The sequence below is a fragment of the Somniosus microcephalus genome, unplaced genomic scaffold (genome assembly GCF_052327205.1).
Source record: "Somniosus microcephalus isolate GS21.2 unplaced genomic scaffold, FLI_Smic_1.0 unresolved_chr7, whole genome shotgun sequence".
NCBI classification, from domain to species: Eukaryota; Metazoa; Chordata; class Chondrichthyes; order Squaliformes; family Somniosidae; genus Somniosus; species Somniosus microcephalus.
Window position 1 is genome coordinate 39,142,117 of NW_028225185.1, and position 19,130 is coordinate 39,161,246.

Sequence of the window (19,130 nt, forward strand, 5' to 3'; positions counted from 1 at the left end):
CATCAAACACTCCCTGGGCAGGTACAGCACGGGTTAGATACAGAGTAAAGCTCCCTCTGCACTGTCCCCATCAAACACTCCCAGGGCCGGTACAGCACGGGGTTAGATACAGACTAAAGCTCCCTCTACACTGTCCCCATCAAACATTCCCAGGGCAGGTACAGCATGGGTTAGATACAGAGTAAAGTCGAAGTAATGAGATATTAGGGCAGGTGACCAAAAGCTTGGTCAAAGAGGTCGGTTTTAAGGAGCATCTTAAAGGAGGAGAAAGAGACGGAGAGGTTTAGGAAGGGAATTCCAGAGCTCGGGGCCCAGACGGCTGAAGGCACGGCCGCCAATGGTGGAGCGATGGAAATCGGGGGATGAGCAAGAGGCCGGAATTGGAGCAGCGCAGAGAATGTGCTGATCAGCTGGCTGATGTCTTCACCGCCATCTTCAACCTGTCATTGGCCCAGGCAATAGTCCCTACATGCTTCAAGACCGCCACCATCATTCCTGTGCCTAAACAAGCGGCTGTGACGTGTCTGAACGACTATCGACCTGTCGCACTCACACCCATCATAATGAAGTGTTTCGAGAGACTGGTCTTAGCCCACATCAAAGCCAGTGTTCCTGCCTCCCTTGACCAACACCAGTTTGCCTATCGGGCAAACAGATCAACGGAGGATGCAATCACAACTGCTCTACACTCGGCACTGAATCACTTAGATGGTAAGGAGACCTACATCAGGATGTTGTTTATAGACGACAGCTCAGCATTCAACACTATCGTCCCCAACAAGCTGGCCACCAAACTCCAAACTCTTGGCCTGAACACTTCCCTCTGCAACTGGACCCTGGACTTCCTTTACAAACAGACCCCAGTCTGTCAAATTAGGTAACCACACCTCCCCCCCCCCGACCCTGAACACGGGGGCCCCACAAGGATGTGTGCTGAGCCCCCTCCTCTACTCCCTCTTCACCCACGACTGTGTGGCTGTTCATGGTTCCAACACCATCATCAAGTTCGCAGATGACACCACGGTAGTAGGCCAGACCACCAACAACGATGAGTCAGCCTACCGGGAGGAGGTCCAGCATCTCGTGAAGTGGTGCGCCGACAACAACCTGGCCCTTAACACCAAGAAAACAAAGGAAAAAATCGTGGACTTCAGGAAGTCCAAAGGCGGAAGTCACCCCCCCATCCACATCAATGGGGCAGAGGTGGAAAGGGTGGACAGCTTTAAGTTCCTCGGAGTCCACATCACGGAAGACCTCTCCTGGTCCCTCAACACCTCCTCTCTGGTGAAGAAGGCCCAGCAGCGCCTATATTTCTTGAGGAGGCTGAAGGGATGTAATCTGTCACCCCCGATCCTCTCTAACTTCTACCGCTGCACTATAGAGAGCATCCTGACAAACTGTATCACGGTATGGTACGGCGGCTGTAGCTCCCCTGACCGGAAAGCCCTGCAGCGGGTAGTCAAAACTGCCCAACGCATTACCGGCACCCGGCTACCGACCATAGAACATATATATCAGAAACGCTGCCTACGGAGGGCACGGTCCATCATCAAAGACCCTACCCACCCCAGCCACAGTCTGTTCGCCCTCCTGCCATCTGGGAGACGCTACAGATGCATTCGCACCCGTACGACCAGATTGAGGAACAGCTTCTTTCCCAGGGCTGTCATCCTACTGAACTCCACAAATAAACACTAAAGCCTGCACATCTGCCGATGCACTTTATTATGGTCATATTTATGCTAATATATATGTACAAATGTATGTTGAAATGTTTAAGTGTCCTAATCCAAATTGTACACTCTCGGGAGCCGCAAGCCTACATTTCATTGTACTTGTGCACTAACAATGACAATAAAAGTTGATTTGATTTGATTTGATTTGATCGCGGAGGTTTGTAGGGCTGGAGGTGGTTACAGAAGATGGGGTGCTCGGGGCACTGGTGAGGTCATGGAGGGATTTGAAAACCAAAAGAGAGAAAGACTCCCATTTCTCCAGCACCTTTCCCCACCTCAGGACGTCCAAAAGCTCTTCACAGCCAATGAAGGACTTTTTTTGAAGTGTGGTCACTGTTGTAATGTGGGAAACGCGGCAGCCAATTTGCGCACAGCAAGCTCCCGCAAAGAGCAATGTGATAATGACCAGATCATCTGTTTTAGTGATGTTGATTGAGGGATAAATATTGGCCCCAGGACATCGGGGAGAACTCCCCCCTGCTCTTCTTCCAATAGTGGCCGTGGGATCTATTACATCCACCTGAGAGGGCAGACGGGGGCCTCGGGTTTAACGTCTCATCCCGAAAGACAGCCCCTCCGACAGTGCGGCGCTGCCTCAGTAAGCCCCGCCGACAGTGCGGCGCTCCCTCAGTACCGCCCGTCTGACAGTGCGGCGCTCCCTCAGTACTGCCCCTCCGACAGTGCGGCGCTCCCTCAGTACCGCCCCTCCGACAGCGCGGCACTCCCTCAATACTGCCCCTCCGACAGCGCGGCACTCCCTCAGTACTGCCCCTCCGACAGTGCGGCGCTCCCTCAGTACTGCCCCTCCGACAGTGCGGCGCTCCCTCAGTACCGCCCCTCCGACAGTGCGGCGCTCCCTCAGTACCGCCCCTCCGACAGTGCGGCACTCCCTCAGTACCGCCCCTCCGACAGTGCGGTGCTCCCTCAGTACCGCCCCTCCGACAGTGCGGCGCTCCCTCAGTACCGCCCCTCCGACAGTGCGGCGCTCCCTCAGTACCGCCCCTCCGACAGTGCGGCGCTCCCTCAGTACCGCCCCTCCGACAGTGTGGCGCTCCCTCAGTACCGTCCCTCCGGCAGTGCGGTGCTCCCTCAGTAAGCCCCGCCGACAGTGCGGCGCTCCCTCAGTACTGCCCCTCCGACAGTGCGGCGCTCCCTCAGTACCGCCCCTCCGACAGTGTGGCGCTCCCTCAGTACCACCCCTCGGACAGTGCAGCGCTCCCTCAGCACCGCCCCTCCGACAGTGTGGCGCTGCCTTAGTACGACCCCTCCGACAGTGCGGCGCTCGCTCAGTACTGCCACTCCGACAGTGCAGCGCTCCCTCAGTACTGCCCCTCCGACAGTGAGGCGCTCCCTCAGTACCGCCCCTCCGACAGTGCGGCGCTCCCTCAGTACCGCCCCTCCGACAGTGCGGCGCTCCCTCAGTACCGCCCCTCCGACAATGCGGCGCTCCCTCAGTACCGCCCCTCCGACAATGCGGCGCTCCCTCAGTACCGCCCCTCCGACAGTGCGGCGCTCCCTCAGTACCGCCCCTCCGACAGTGCGGCGCTCCCTCAGTACCACCCCTCCGACAGTGCGGCGCTCCCTCAGTACCGCCCCTCCGACAGTGCGGCGCTCCCTCAGTACCGCCCCTCCGACAGTGCGGCGCTCCCTCAGTACCGCCCCTCCGACAGTGCGGCGCTCCCTCAGTACCGCCCCTCCGACAGTGCGGCACTCCCTCAGTACTGCCCCTCCGACAGTGTGGCGCTCCCTCAGTACCGCCCCTCTGACAGTGCGGCGCTCCCTCAGTACCGCCCCTCCGACAGTGCGACACTCGCTCAGCACGGCCCCTCCGACAGTGCGGCGCTCCCTCAGCACTGGCACCGGGGGAGAGTGTCGGGCCTGGATTATGGGGCTCGAGCCTCTCGAGTGTGGGGGTTGTTGAACCCATGACCTCCTGGCTCGAAGAGGCGAGAGTGAGACCGCACGTCACAGTAGCTGACTCTGCAATTCTCTGAATATTCTTTTCTCCATTTCCTCTTGGGCACGGCGAGAGGATTTGGCCATTTGCATTTGTATCAAAGTAAACACAAAGCCCCTTGACTCAGAACAGAACTAAACACAATGGAATGTCGGCCCCATGGCTCCGTCAATCCGTTGAGCTGTAACCTACCACAGATCTGAGATGTCCTGCGAGCCAATGTGTGAGTCATCGCTTATTAAAGCCTTTCATTTGGTGGCAGGCTGCCTCAGGCCCCTCTCCTCCTCCGCAAACTCCCCCCCTCCCCATTCCCCTCCTCCCCTCCCCCCCTGCCCCTTCCACGTACAACAGATCGGCCACGAGACATTCCCTGTGGATCAGAAGGCCAGCACATCTGGAGGCAGCTGTGCTCCCTGGGCAGTCTTTGCCAAATATAGGCTTCCTGGTCAGAACCAGGATTGGGCAGGAGGGTGGCGGTGGGGGGTGGGGTGTGGGAGATTGAAACGAGGAGCGATTAGTAGAAGGGGAATTCTTCCCCCCGCCGACCCCCCTCCAGCATTCCCCCCCCTGCCCACCCTTACCTTCAGTGAATTGACAGGACGGAAGCGGTTGAGAAGATGGAGGAAGGGTCCAGTCTCTCAGCTGGTCAGGGGCCTGGGTTGCTGGAGAGAGATTTATTATTGGCCTCGAACTAATCTCGCACTCTGCAGAATCTGTTATTCAGTAAACAACTTCAAGCAGCACAGGGTCTAAAGGATTGAGTGGATGCTGCACTCTGGCAGGAAGATGCGTTATGTGAATCTATGATAAGGAAGAGGCGTACAGACTTTATTCTGATCTTTGCTCTCTCAATCCTGTACCAGCCCTGGGAGTGTTTGATGGGGACAGTGTAGAGGGAGCTTTACTCTGTACCTAACCCGTGCTGTACCTGCCCTGGGAGTGTTTGATGGGACAGTGTAGAGGGAGCTTTACTCTGTATCTAACCCGTGCTGTACCTGCCCTGGGAGTGTTTGATGGGACAGTGTAGAGGGAGCTTTACTCTGTATCTAACCCGTTCTGTACCTGCCCTGGGAGTGCTTGATGGGGACAGTGCAGAAGGAGCTTTACTCTGTGTGTAACCCATGCTGTACCTGCCCTGGGAGTGTTTGATGGGGACAGTGTAGAGGGAGTTTTACTCCCTCCACTCCTTCCCAGATTTCACTCCCAATAAAGTTAGTGAACCATTACTTTAGTTGGAGAGACTGGAGAAGCTGGGATTGTTCTCCTTGGAGCAGAGAAGGTTAAGGGGAGATTGACCAGAATGGTACCAGGGATGAGGGACTTCAGTGATGTGGAGAGACTGGAGAAGCTGGGGTTGTTCTCCTTAGAACAGAGGTTAAGGGGAGATTGACCAGAATGGTACCAGGGATGAGGGACTTCAGTTACGCGGAGAGACTGGAGAAGCTGGGATTGTTCTCCTTAGAGCAGAGAAGGTTAAGGGGAGATTGACCAGAATGGTACCAGGGATGAGGGACTTCAGTGATGTGGAGAGACTGGAGAAGCTGGGATTGTTCTCCTTAGAACAGAGGTTAAGGGGAGATTGACCAGAATGGTACCAGGGATGAGGGACTTCAGTTACGCGGAGAGACTGGAGAAGCTGGGATTGTTCTCCTTAGAGCAGAGAAGGTTAAGAGGAGGTTTAATAGACGTGTTCGAAATCATTAAGGGTTTCAATAGAGTACATCGGGAGAAACTGTTTCCAGTGTCAGGAGGGTCGGTAACCAGAGGACACAGATTGAAGATAATCGGTAAAAGAACCAGAGGGGAGATGAGGAGAATGTTTTTTACGCAGCAAGTTGTTGTGATCTGGAACGCGCTGCCTGAAAGGGCGGTGGGAGCAGATTCAATAGTAACTTTCAAAAGGGGGAATTGGAGAAATGCTTGAAAGGGAAAAATGTGCCGGGCTTTGGGGAAAGAACAGGGGGGAGTGGGACTGATTGGAGAGCTCGTTCACAGAGCCGGCACAAGCGCAATGGGCCGAATGGCCTCTTCTCGAGGCGTGCGATTCTCTGATTACCTGCCAGGTAGAGAGTGTGTAAACCTGGGTCCACCAGCATTGGGATCTCCGTCAGTTTGGCGGCCGGACACGCGATGGCAGACTCAGCGAGGATGCAGCCCACTGGGAGCGACGGCATGCGGTACTCGCTCTCCGGCGGGGGCAGGAGCTCCGGGGGGAAAGGGACGGGGGTGGCTGGTCCGTTGCCCGTTCTGGTTGCCGGCCGGGCCTCCTTGTCGCTCTTGCCGGCCCCGGCCGGCCTCGTCGGCTGCTTCCTGGGCCCCACTTTCTGTTTCTGGGCTCCCGCCTCCGCTCTTGTGGGGGCCTCTTTCTTGGGGACCGACTCGTCCTTTTTGGCGTCTACCTCAGCGCCTGCTTGCTGTTTCTTGGGAACCACGTCCTTTTTCTTGGAGGCCAGTCCCTGCGCCTTGGCGCTCTCTCCACGCGCCAGTTCAGGTGCTGCTTCCTGTCTCCTGGGTGCGGCCTCAGAATTTGCTTCCTGTCTCTTAGCCACCATTTCCTGCTTCTTGGGGCCTACTTCCTGTATTGTGACGCCCGCGCCAGCGACCACTTCCGCTTTCTTGAGGCTAGCTTCTGGTTTCTTTACCCTTACCTCCTGTTTCTTGAGGCCTACTTCCAGTTTCTTGAGGCCTACTTCCTGTTTCTTGAGGCCTACTTCCTGTTTCTTGAGGCCTACTCCCTGTTTCTTGAGGCCTACTTCCTGTCTCTTGAGGCCTACTTCCTGTTTCTTGAGGCCTCCTTCAGATTTGCTGAGGCCTACTTCCTGTTTCCTGAGGCCTACTTCCTGTTTCCTGATACCTACTTCCTGTTTCTTGAGGCCTCCTTCAGGTTTTCTGAGGCCTACTTCCTGTTTCTTGAGGCCTACTTCCTGTTTCCTGAGGCCTACTTCCTGTTTCCTGAGGCCTACTTCCTGTTTCTTGAGGCCCACTTCCTGTATCTTGGGGGCCAGTCCCTGCGTTCTGATAGCCGTCGCCTGCTGCTGAAGACCCAGCTGTGGTCTCTTGCGCAAGTCTTGCTTCTCAACGCCAAGCTCCCGTTTCTGTGTGTTTCTCTCCGGTTTCCTTCCTCCCTCCCGCCTGGGAGGCTCTCCCTGTTTGCCAGCCACCTGCGCTGATCCCTTCGCCTTGCCGTCTTGGATCTTCCTGCTGTCCTTCAATCTTCTCTTGCCCTCCTTCCTGTTGGCTGGGGTTCGTTCCCTATTTCCCTGCAGTACGGCCTCAATAGCATGGCTGGGAGTCGCAGTGTCACCTAGACCAGAGGGGAAATAAACAGAAGGTTGGGGAACTTTGGTCTCTCACTTTATCCGGCACCTTTAACATCGCAAAACGTCCCGCAGCATTTCACAGGAGCGTAAATCAGACAAAACTGACACCAAGCCACATAAGGAGATATTAGGGACACGTGACCAAAAGCTTGGTCAAAGAGGTCAGTTTTAAAGAGTGTCTTAAAGGAGGAGAGAGAGGCGGAGAGGTTTAGGGAGGGAATTCCAGAGCTTGGGGCCCTGGCGCGGTCGCCAATGGTGGAGTGATGGAAATCGGGGGAAGCGCGAGAGGCCGGAATTGGAGGAGTGCAGAGATGTAGGGGCTGGAGGAGGTTACAGAGATAGGGAGGGGGCGAGGAGGGATTTTTTTTGCGTTTTTTTCTTATTCGCATTTTGGGATGCGGGCGTCGCTGGCAAGGCCAGCATTTATTGCCCACCCCTAATCGCCCCTTGAGAAGGTGGTGGTGAGCCGCCTTCTTGAACCGCTGCAGTCCGTGTGGTGAAGGTGCTCCCACAGCGCTGTTAGGGAGGGAGTTCCAGGATTTTGACCCAGCGACGATGAAGGAACGGCCGATATATTTCCAAGTCAGGATGGTGTGTGTGACTTGGAGGGGAACTTGGAGGTGGTGGTGTTCCCATGCGCCTGCTGCCCTTGTCCTTCTAGGTGGAAGAGGTCGCGGGTTTGGGAGGTGCTGCCGAAGAAGCCTTGGCGAGTTGCTGCAATGCATCTTGTAGATGGTCCACACTGCAGCCATGGTGCGCCGGTGGTGGAGGGAGTGAATGTTTAAGGTGGTGGACGGGGTGCCAATCAAGCGGGCTGCTTTGTCCTGGATGGTGTCGAGCTTCTCGAGTGTTGTTGGAGCTGCAACTCATCCAGGCAAGTGGAGAGTATTCCATCACACTCCTTACTTGTGCCTTGTAGATGGTGGAAAGGCTTTGGGGAGTCCAGGCAGCTGAAGGCCTAGGCGGCTGAAGGCACGGCCGCCAATGGCGGAGCGATGGAAATCGGGGGGATGCGTGAGAGGCCAGAATTGGAGGAGCGCAGAGATCTCGGGGGGGAGGTTATAGGGGCTGGAGGAGATAGGGAGGAAGGGAGAGGAGGCCATGGAGGGACTTGAAGACAGGGATATTTGCATACCCTTTGCAAAGGCCCGTCTAGAGATTGGGTGCCTAGCTGGGAAATGGATAGTGGGGGAGGGAGGGTGGAGATGTCAAGACGTGGGTACAAACACGCCCCCCTCACCACCAAGAAATGGGCAGGGGTGGGGGAGGGGGGTAGAGCAAGGCGGGTAGAAGAATTCGCCCGATCGGTAGGCTCTGCGGTTACTGTTTGACTGCAATTACCTTCGATGGGGCCTGCCACGCACACGGGGCAACACTGGCCAGGCGGCCTGCGGCTCCTCCGACACTCGATCGCCGGGCACTCGATCTCCTCGCAGACGGCCTTGCCCTCCTCGCAGGCGCAGACCGTGCAGGGTCTGGGGGACCAGACGGCGCCCTGGTACAGCACCAGCCCGTTGACGGCGCACTGCTTGTTCGCTGAAAGACAGAAAGAACTCGTATTTCTCTGGCCCCTTTCGCCAGCTCGGGACGCCCCACAGCCAGTGAGGCACTTTTTATTTCTTCAAGTGCGGTCACTGCGGTCCTGTGGGAAACGCGGCAGCCGTATGTGCGCAGAGCAAGATCCCACAATCAGCAATGTGATAATGACATAGAAACACAGAAAAACAGGAGCAGGAGTAGGCCATTCGGCCCTTCGAGCCTACTCCGCCATTCAATATTGTTGTGGAGTATTTTAAACCAACGCTCGACACAAGGTTTTCAGGTCGATAGTCAAGTTGTCTTTATTACACCAGTGGGGAGGCAGTCTGCTCTGTCTTTAGCCAGACTTTTCCAAATTGTTACAGCAAACTCTACATTCTTATACATTAAGATAAACATGGCAACCTCGTGCACAATTCATTCCTGCCACCTGATTGGATCTTGGCCCGCATGCACCTTCACGGATTGGTTATATATCCTAAGGTAAACATGTGTAAGCTGCCTCTTCAATCAATCACTCAAACTGCTGAATGCTGATTAAAGGATACCTTGGAATGTGACCCAGATAATAAAGTTCTTACGGGCAGTTGAAATTCTAGACACCCTGGGCTGGATTTTGATTCTGGAGGTGTGTAGGAGGCGGGACTACAATTTTCGGGGTTGTAGTTCCGCCTCCGTCGAGTTGTGGCCAACCCACGCGATTTTCACTTGATTGACATTGTTAAGCCCCGCCCAGCGGGCTCAGCAGGCCAATTAAGGGCCACCCGGCAACAGGTGACGTCACAGATTGACATTTCATCTGTCAAGAGCTTTTGACAGATGAAATATCAGCGTTTGACAGCTCTGTGAAGCTGTCAAACACTGACAATCTGTACACTAAGTTAATTCCTTCCTGTCAGGATGATTTAGAGATCTCTCCAGAACAGAAAGCTGAATGCTGCAGATTTTTGACAGCTGGCGGCCATTCTGCTTTCTGTGCCGGTGAGATGAGGGACTCCCGAGACCTGAAGGAAGGAAGGCTGTAAAGGTCAGTAAAACTTCTTTAAACACTTTACACACACCAAACACACTTACCTCTGCACTCATGCACCCATCACTCACCTGAACACCGGACATCTCGACCCCTCCAAGCCCTTCAGCCCGACGGGCCGCCTCGCTAACTTGGCGTGGTTTGGAGGTGTCGGGAATCCCACACTTCAGGAATAAAAATAGGGATTAGGCTAAAAACTGCCTGTTAACTACCTGTTAACAGGCAGTTAATTGGCATTAATCCCCTTCCAGCCTCGGGGAGGCAGGTCCCCGCACAGGTCGGGTACCCGCCTCCTGGGAAACGGGCATGGAGGCGGGTTGGGGGCAGGATGGGTTCGTGCCCCCCGATTTCGCGATTTTAACACCCCACATGCCTCCATTCCCGTCTCCACGGCCCTGGGAAATTCTAGCCCCCTGTCTCCACTTAATTGCTGTTTAGCCTTCAAAGGTTAGCTTTCTTGACCGCCTCTTTATGTATGTGGCCTTTCATGTTAGACCCTGTCTATCTTACACCATTCAGTGAACCTGCCAGCGATGTCATTTTAACTCTTTCCCCACTTCAAATATGATCATGGCTGATCCTCTGTCTCAATACCATATTCCCGCTCTCTCCCCATACCCCTTGATGCCTTTTGTGTCTAGAAATCTATCGATCTCCTTCTTAAATAGATTCAGTGACTTGGCCTCCACAGTCTTCTGTGGTAGAGAATTCCACAGGTTCACCACCCTCTTAGTGAAGACATTTCTCCTCATCTCAGTCCTAAATGTCCTACCCCGTATCCTGAGACTGTGACCCCTCGTTCTAGACCCTCCCCAGCCAGGGGAAACATCCTCCCTGCATCCAGTTTGTCTAGCCCGGTCAGAATTTTATACGTTTCAATGAGATCCCCTCTCATTCTTCTAAACTCTAGTGAATACAGGCCTAGGTGACCCAATCTCTCCTCACACGACAGTCCTGCCATCCCAGGAATCAGTTTCTTTTTGGGATGTTGGCTGACGTTCCCAGTTATAACAGTCTCTCAAACACCCCACCCTCAGTAGAAGACACTCTGGAATCCTTATCTGAGGAAGGACGTACTTGCCTTAGCGGGGGGGGGGGATGCAGTGAAGGTTCACTAGACTTATTCCTGCGATGGGGGGAGTGTCCTATGAGGAGAGATTGTGTAGACTAGGCCGATACTCTCTGGAGTTTAGAAGAATGAGAGGTGATCTCATTGAAACGTACAAAATTCTTACAGGGCTTGACAGGGTAGATGCTGAGAGGCTGTTTCCCCCTGGCTGGGGAGTCTAGAACCAGGGGTCACAGTCTCAGGATAAGGGGTCGGCCATTTTGGACTGAGATGAGGAGGAATTTCTTCACTCAGAGGGCGGTGAATCTTTGGAATTCTCTGCCCCAGAGGGCTGTGGAGGCTCAGTCGTTGAGTATATTCAAGGCCGAGATCGAGAGATTTTTGGACTCTACGGGAATTAAGATATGGGGATCGGGCGGGAAACATAGAAACATAGAAGATAGGAGCAGGAGTCGGCCATTCGGCCCCTCGAGCCTGTTCCGCCATTCAATGAGATCATGGCTGATCATCCAAATTCAGTACCCGGTCCCTGCCTTCTCCCCATATCCCTTGATCCCTTTAGCCTTAAATATATCTAACTCCTTCTTGAATATATTTAATGAATTGGCCTCAACTGCCTTCTGTGGTAGAGAATTCCACAGGTTCACCACTCCCTGGGTGAAGAAATTCCTCCTCATTTCTGTCCTAAATGGCTTACCCCTTATCCTTAGACTGTGACCCCTGGTTCTGGACTCACCCGCCATCAGGAACATCCTTCCTGCATCTAGTCTGTCTAGTCCTGTTAGAATTTTATAAGTTTCAATGAGATCCCCTCTCATTCTTCTAAACTCTACCAAATACAAGCCCAATCGACCCAATCTCTCTTCATACATCACTCCTGCCATCCCAGGTATCAGTCTGGTGAATCTTCGCTGCACTCCCTCCATGGCAAGAACATCCTTCCTCAGATAAGGCGACCAAAACTGCACACAATACTCAAGGTGTGGTCTCACCAAGGCCCTGTACAACTGCAGCAAGACATCCTTGCTCCTGTACTCGAATCCTCTCGCTATGAAGGCCAACATACCATTTGCCTTCTTAACCGCCTGCTGCACCTGCATGCTTACCTTCAGCGACTGGTGCACAAGGACACCCAGGTCTCGTTGCACTTCCCCTTTTCCGAATCTATTGCCGTTCAGATAACAATCTGCCTTCCTGTTTTTGCCACCAAAGTGGATAACCTCGCATTTATCCACATTATACTGCATCTGCCATGCATCTGCCCAATCACCCAACCTGTCCAAATCATATTGGAGTTTTTCTGCATCCCCCTCACAGCACACACGCCCACTCAGCTTTGTGTCATCTGCAAGCTTGGAGATATTACATCTAGTTCCCTCGTCTAGATCATTTATATATATTGTGAATAACTGGGGTCCTAGCACTGATCCCTGAGGTACCCCACTAGTCACTGCCTGCCACTCGGAAAATGACCCATTTATTCTAACTCTTTGCTTCCTCTCTGCCAACCAGTTCTCTATCCAAGTCAGTACCTTACCCCCAATTCCATGTGCTTTAACTTTGCATGCTAATCTCTTATGCGGGACCTTATCGAAAGCCTTCTGAAAGTCAAAATACACCACATCCACTGGTTCTCCCTTATCTATTCTACCAGATACATCCTCAAAAAATTCCAGTAGATTAGTCAAGCATGATTTACCTTTTGTAAATCCATGTTGACTTTGTCCGATCCTGTCGCTGTTTTCCAAGTGCTCTGCTATTATATCTTTTATAATGGACTCTAGCATTTTCCCCACTACCGATGTCAGGCTTACCGGTCTATAATTCCCCGTTTTCTCTCTACCACCTTTTTTAAATAGTGGGGTTACATTAGCTACCCTCCAATCCATAGGAATTGCTCCAGAGTCTATAGAATTTTGGAAGATGACCAGCAATGCATCTACTATTTCTAGGGCCACTTCCTTAAGTAACCTAGGATGTAGATTATCAGGCCCTGGGGATTTATCTGCCTTCAAACCCGTCAATTTCCCTAACACCATTTCCCGACAAATACTGATATCATTCAGTTCCTCCCTCTCATTAGACCCATGTATTTAATTGGTTTGCCATTTCTTTGTTCCCCATTATAAATTCCCCTGATTCTGACTGCAAGGGACCTACGCTTGACTTCACCAATCTTTTTCTCTTCACATATCTATAGAAGTTTTTACAGTCAGTTTTTATGTTCCCTGCAAGTTTACTCTCATACTCTATTTCCCCCCTCTTAATTAATCCCTTTGTCCTCCTTTGCTGAATCCTAAACTGCTCCCAATCCTTAGGTTTGCTGCTTTTTCTGACCAATTTATATGTCCTCTCCTTGGATCTTATACTATCCCTAATTTCCCTTGTTAGGCACGATTGAGTCACCTTTTTTGTTTTATTTTTATGCCAGACAGGGATGAACAAATTCTGTAGTTCATCCATGCGATCTTTAAATGTTTGCCATTGCCTATCCACCGTCAACCCTTTAAGTAACATTCCCCAATCCATCCTAGCCAACTCGCGCCTCATACCATCATCGTTTCCTTTATTTAAATTCAGGACCCTAGTCTCTGAGTCAAATACTTCACTCTCCATCTTAATGAAGAATTCTATCATATTATGATCACTCCTCCCCAAGGGGCCTCGCACAACAAGATTGCTAATCAATCCTTTCTCATTACATAATACCCAGTCTAAGATGGCCTGAAAGTGGATTTGAGGTCGAAGATCAGCCATGATCTTATTGAATGGTGGAGCAGGCTCGAGGGGCTGTATGGCCCACCCCTGCTCCTAATTCTTATGTTCTTATTATGGCCTCATAACACAGTGCACTGCAGCAACTCGCCAAGGCTCCTTCGACAGCAACTCCCAAACCCACGACCTCCACCACCTAGAAGGACAAGGGCAGCAGGCGCATGGGAACACCACCACCTCCAAGTTCCCCTCCAAGTCACGCAACACCATCCTGACTTGGAAACATATCGGCCGTTCCTTCATCGTCGCTGGGTCAAAATCCTGGAGCTCCCTCCCGAACAGCACTATGGGAGTACCTTCACCACACGGACTGCAGCGGTTCAAGAAGGCGTCTCGCCACCACCTTCTCCAGGGCAATTAGGAATGGGCAATAAATGCTGGCATTGCCAGCAACGCCCACATCCCATGAACGAATAAAAAAACCTTCTGTGTTACACACCCTACCCTCAGTGTAAGACTCTCAGCTATAACACTCTCTCTGTTACATCTCCTTTCCCCGATGTGCTGCAAAATTTAGCTACTCGAGCACTTCGACACCCAACCTAACATGAGTTGCAGCCAGCGGTATATCTCCCAATCTGGCAAAAGCACAACAGACTCCACAGCCTTAAGCTGATAAGTGGCAAGTAACAATCGCGCCACACAAATGCCAGGCAATGACTATCCCCAACAAGCGAGAGTCCAACCACCACTGAGAGAGAGTGAGAGAGAGAGACAGAGAGAGAGAGAAAGACACAGACAGAGAGAGAGAGAGAGAGACAGACGGAGATGGAGACAGAGAGAGAGACAGAGAGAGAGACGGAGACAGAGAGAGAGGGACAGAGAGAGAGGGAGACACAGAGAGAGAGAGGGAGACAGAGAGAGACAGAGAGAGGGAGAGAGAGAGCGACAGAGAGAGAGAGACAGAGACGTCTGGAGGGAAAATTTTATTTCATAATTCGTGAATGCAAAACATTTCCCGAGTGAAATAAAAATAAATAACTCCAGACGGTTACATTAGGGACAGGAAGAGGGCATTCAGCCCCCTCGAGCCTGTTACATTAGGAACAGGAGGAGGCCATTCAGCCCCTCGAGTATGTTACATTAAGAACAGGAGGAGGCCGTTCAGCCCCCTCGAGCCTGTTACATTAGGAACAGGAGGAGGCCGTTCAGCCCCCTCGAGCCTGTTACATTAGGAACAGGAGGAGGCCATTCAGCCCCCTCGAGCCTGTTACATTAGGAACAGGAGGAGGCCATTCAGCCCCCTCGAGCCTGTTACATTAGCAGCAGCAGGAGGCTGTTCAGTCCCTCGAGCCTATTACATTAGGAACAGGAGGAGGTCATTCAGCCCCCTCGAGCCTGTTTCATTAGGAACAGGAGGAGGCCGTTCAGCCCCCTCGAGCCGGTTACGTTAGGAACACGAGGAGGCCGTTCAGCCCCTCGAGCCTGTTACGTTAGGAACACGAGGAGGCCGTTCAGCCCCCTCGAGCCTGTTACATTAGGAACAGGAGGAGGCCGTTCAGCCCCCTCGAGCCTGTTACATTAGGAGCAGGAGAAGGCCATTCAGCCCCTCGAGCCTGTTACATCAGGAACAGGAGGAGGCCGTTCAGCCCCCTCGAGCCTGTTACATTAGGAACAGGAGGAGGCCATTCAGTCCCTCGAGCCTGTTACATTAGGAACAGGAGGAGGCCGTTCAGCCCCTTGAGCCTGTTACATTAGGAAAAGGAGGAAGCCGTTCAGCCCCCTCGAGCCTGTTACATTAGGAACAGGAGGAGGCCCTTCAGCCCCTCGGGCCTGTTACATTAGGAACAGGAGGAGGCCATTCAGCCCCCTCGAGCCTGTTACATTAGGAACAGGAGGAGGCCGTTCAGACCTCGATCCTGTTACATTAGGAACAGGAGGAGGCCATTCAGCCCCCTCGAGCCTGTTACATTACAAACAGAAGGAGACCATTCAGCCCCCTCGAGCCTGTTACATTAGGAACAGGAGGAGGCCATTCAGCCCCTCGAGCGTGTTACATTAGGAACAGGAGGAGGCCATTCAGCCCCTCGAGCGTGTTACATTAGGAACAGGAGGAGGCCGTTCAGACCCCTCGATCCTGTTACATTAGGAACAGGGGGAGGCCATTCAGCCCCCTCAAGCCTGTAACATTAGGAACAGGAGGAGGCCATTCAGTCCCTCGAGCGTGTTACATTAGGAACAGGAGGAGGCCATTCAGCCCCTCGAGCGTGTTACATTAGGAACAGGAGGAGGCCATTCAGCCCCTCGAGCGTGTTACATTAGGAACAGGAGGAGGCCGTTCAGACCCCTCGATCCTGTTACATTAGGAACAGGGGGAGGCCATTCAGCCCCCTCAAGCCTGTAACATTAGGAACAGGAGGAGGCCATTCAGTCCCTCGAGCGTGTTACATTAGGAACAGGAGGAGGCCATTCAGCCCCTCGAGCGTGTTACGTTAGGAACAGGAGGAGGCCATTCAGCCCCTCGAGCCTGTTACATTAGGAACAGGAGGAGGCCATTCAGCCCCTCAAGCCTGCTCCGCCCGCCTTGGTTCCACAACCCTTAACAAAAATTCTCCGGAGCGGCTGGGGTAAATAAAAAGGACGTACCTTTGGTGGGTGGTGGACTGGGGATGGGTTTCGGGGCCTTTCGCAGTCTGCCGGGACCCGGGCCCACTTCTTCCGGAAGCTTCCAGGTCGGGCGCGGGGTGGGGGGTCGCCCGGTGACCCTGGAGGTTGGCGGCCCCTTCCACCTGATGAGGCGTTGCTGCGTGTCGTGCGTCCCGGCCTCACACTCGACCAGGCCCCAGACACAGCCGGCCCACACCGCCAGCGCAGCCCACCTCATCTCGCCTCGGCTCCTCGCCTGTGGCTTCACGAGCTGCCGGCTGTCAGCGCACTGTGTCCAGTGAACTAACCCACAGCGCACGACCAGTTCCTAAACCATACAAAATGCTCTCTCTCTCTCTCTCTGTCTCACTATCTATCGCTATGTCACGCTGTCTCTCTCTGTCTCTCTCTCTCTCTCTGTCTCTCTCTCTCTGTCTCTCTCTCTGTTTCTCTCTCTCTCTCCTCTCTGTCTCTCTCTGTCTCTCTCTCTCTGTCTCTCTCTCTCTCTGTCTCTCACTCACTCTCTCTCTCTCTCGCTATCTATCTCTCTGTCTATCTCTATGACCCTCTCTGTCTCTGTATCACTCTATCACACTCTCTCGCTCTGTCTCTCTGTCTCGCTCTCTCTATCTCTCTCTCTCTCTCTATGACCCTCTCTGTCTCTTTATCACTCTCTCTCGCTCTCTCTCTCACTCACTCTCTCTCTCTATCTATCTCTATGACCCTCTCTGTCTCTGTATCACTCTATCACACTCTGTCTCTTGCTGCCTCGCTCTCTCTATCTATCTACCACTCTCTCTCTTCCTCTCTCTTTCTATCACTCCCTCTCTTTCTATCTCTGTCTCACTCTCTCTCTCCCTCTGTCGCCCCTGCAATGTCCTCGAGGCTCGGGGCTCCACAGCAAGCCCAGTGCGGATCCCTCAGGGGGAGACACGCCACGGCCGGTTCGAAGCCAACCGATTCCGAGAGAAACTTCGCACCCAGCCCTGCCTGTCGAAAACCCACGGGCGGGGAGCGAAAAAAAAAACAGCACAAGCGAACCTTCGATTAAAAAAAAAAGATGTTGTAGGCCGAGATTCGATTTCGTGTGTGTGGAAGGAAATTTGAAAAAAAGAAAGCTTGTGCAGAGTGTGTTTATGAGAGATATTATGGGTTGCTTTTGGCGTGCGCCAATGGGGTTGCCGAGATCGACTTCAGGCCTCGGAACTAGGCCCCGATGAATGGAAGCACTGTGTTCTGGAAACTTCCACTCCAACCAGGTACCTCTTCATGAAACCTTGACAGGCCGGGAGCGGATGCGGCCGAACAATGTCCCTTTTCAGCAGCTTTAATGAGGCCATAACTTTGCAAAGTATGAAAAGAGAAATAAATCGAAACCTTTCAAGGCAGTTCGCACCCGGCCGTACAGGAGACGGGACTGGTGGACTGGTGGTGGGGGGAGGGGCGGGGGGGGGGGTGGGCAGTACGGCTGTGACTGGCGGTGCACGGACCAGGCCTTGAGTTTAGCAGATTGAGGGGGTGACCTGACCGAGGGGTTCAAAACGTTAAAAGAGGGGGTCGTTTACGGAGAAACTATTTCCTCTGGTGGGGATGGCGGGGGGGGGAGTCCGGAACCGACACTGACGGGACCGGCGTGGTGCCAGTTTATCAAAAAAGTCCGGATAACAGAGAGGTATAGTTAAAAGGTACGAGAGCCCCGTACACAGCAACAAATCCAGGCTTCCCTGTTGCTTAGCAACAGCTGCAGGAACTCCGGCCACAGACCAAGCATCCCTGTTGCTTAGCAACAAGTGCAGGAACCCCGGTTACACGGCCACAGATCCAGGAACGGCCACTAATATGAAGTAAAACTTACCTGAACATACTCCTGAATTTTGCCGCTAAACAGAGAGTTTCCTGTACGACCATTCAGGAGAAAAGCCATTTCTTCACACAAAGGGTAGGGGAAATCTGGAACTCTCACCCCACCCCACCACCCCCCCCGCCCAGGTTACTGTGGATGTTGGGGCTTTCAAGGCTGAGATCGCTAGATTTTTTTCTTGGGTAAGGGTATCGAGGTGATACTGAGCTAAGGCGGGTTGATGGAGTTGAGGTGCAGATCAGCCGCGATCTGATTGATTTGCAGAGTAGGCCCGAGGGGCTGAATGGTCTCCTCCTCTTCCTAATGTAACAGGCTCGAGGGGGCTGAATGGCCTCCTCCTGTTCCTAATGTAACAGGCTCGAGGGGCTGAACGGCCTCCTCCTGTTCCTAATGTAACAGGCTCGAGGGGGCTGAACGGCCTCCTCCTGTTCCTAATGTAACAGGCTCGAGGGGCTGAATGGCCTCCTCCTGTTCCTAATGTAACAGGCTCGAGGGGGCTGAACGGCCTCCTCCTGTTCCTAATGTAACAGGCTCGAGGGGGCTGAACGGCCTCCTCCTGTTCCTAATGTAACAGGCTCGAGGGGCTGAATGGCCTCCTCCTGTTCCTAATGTAACAGGCTCGAGGGGGCTGAACGGCCTCCTCCTGTTCCTAATGTAACAGGCTCGAGGGGCTGAACGGCCTCCTCCTGTTCCTAACGTAACAGGCTCAAGGGGCTGAATGGCCTCCTCCCGTTCCTAATGTAATAGGCGCGAGGGGGCTGAACGGCCTCTTCCTGTTCCCAATGTAACAGGCTCGAGGGGGCTGAATGGCCTCCTCCTGTTCCTAATGTAACAAGCTCGAGGGGCTGAAAGGCCTCCTTCCAGTTCCTAATGTAACAGGCTCGAGGGGCTGAACGGCCTTCTCCTGTTCCTAATGTAACATGCTCAAGAGGCTGAATGGACCTCCTCCTGTTCCTAATGTAACAGGCTTGAGGGGCTGAATGGCCTCCTCCTGTTCCTAATTTAACAGGCACGAGGGGCTGAATTGACCTCCTCCTGTTCCTAATGTAACAGGCTCGAGGGAGCTGAATGGCCTCCTGTTCCTAATTTAACAGGCTCGAGGGGCTGAACGGTCTCCTCCTGTTCCTAATGTAACAGGCTTGAGGGGGCTGAATGGCCTCCTCCTGTTCCTAATGGAACAGGTTTGAGGGGCTGAACGACCTCCTCCTGTTCCTAATGTCACAGGCTCGAGAGGCTGAACGGCCTCCTCCTGTTCCT

At 53.3% G+C, this 19,130-nt stretch overlaps 1 protein-coding gene across 1 annotated transcript in view; it reads right to left on the reverse strand.

The window, feature by feature from the left end:
* Positions 1-16,907, reverse strand: part of LOC147086818 (uncharacterized) — a 60,748-nt gene extending 43,841 nt beyond the window's left edge. The window contains exons 1-3 of the mRNA XM_085978327.1: positions 16,013-16,907; positions 8,355-8,549; positions 5,750-6,997 (exon numbers count right to left, since the gene is read on the reverse strand). Of these exons, the coding sequence (XP_085834453.1) occupies positions 5,750-6,997; positions 8,355-8,549; positions 16,013-16,250 (1,681 nt within the window). The 5' untranslated portion in view covers positions 16,251-16,907. The remainder of the gene's footprint in view (positions 1-5,749; positions 6,998-8,354; positions 8,550-16,012) is intronic.
* Positions 16,908-19,130: the final 2,223 nt, after the last annotated feature.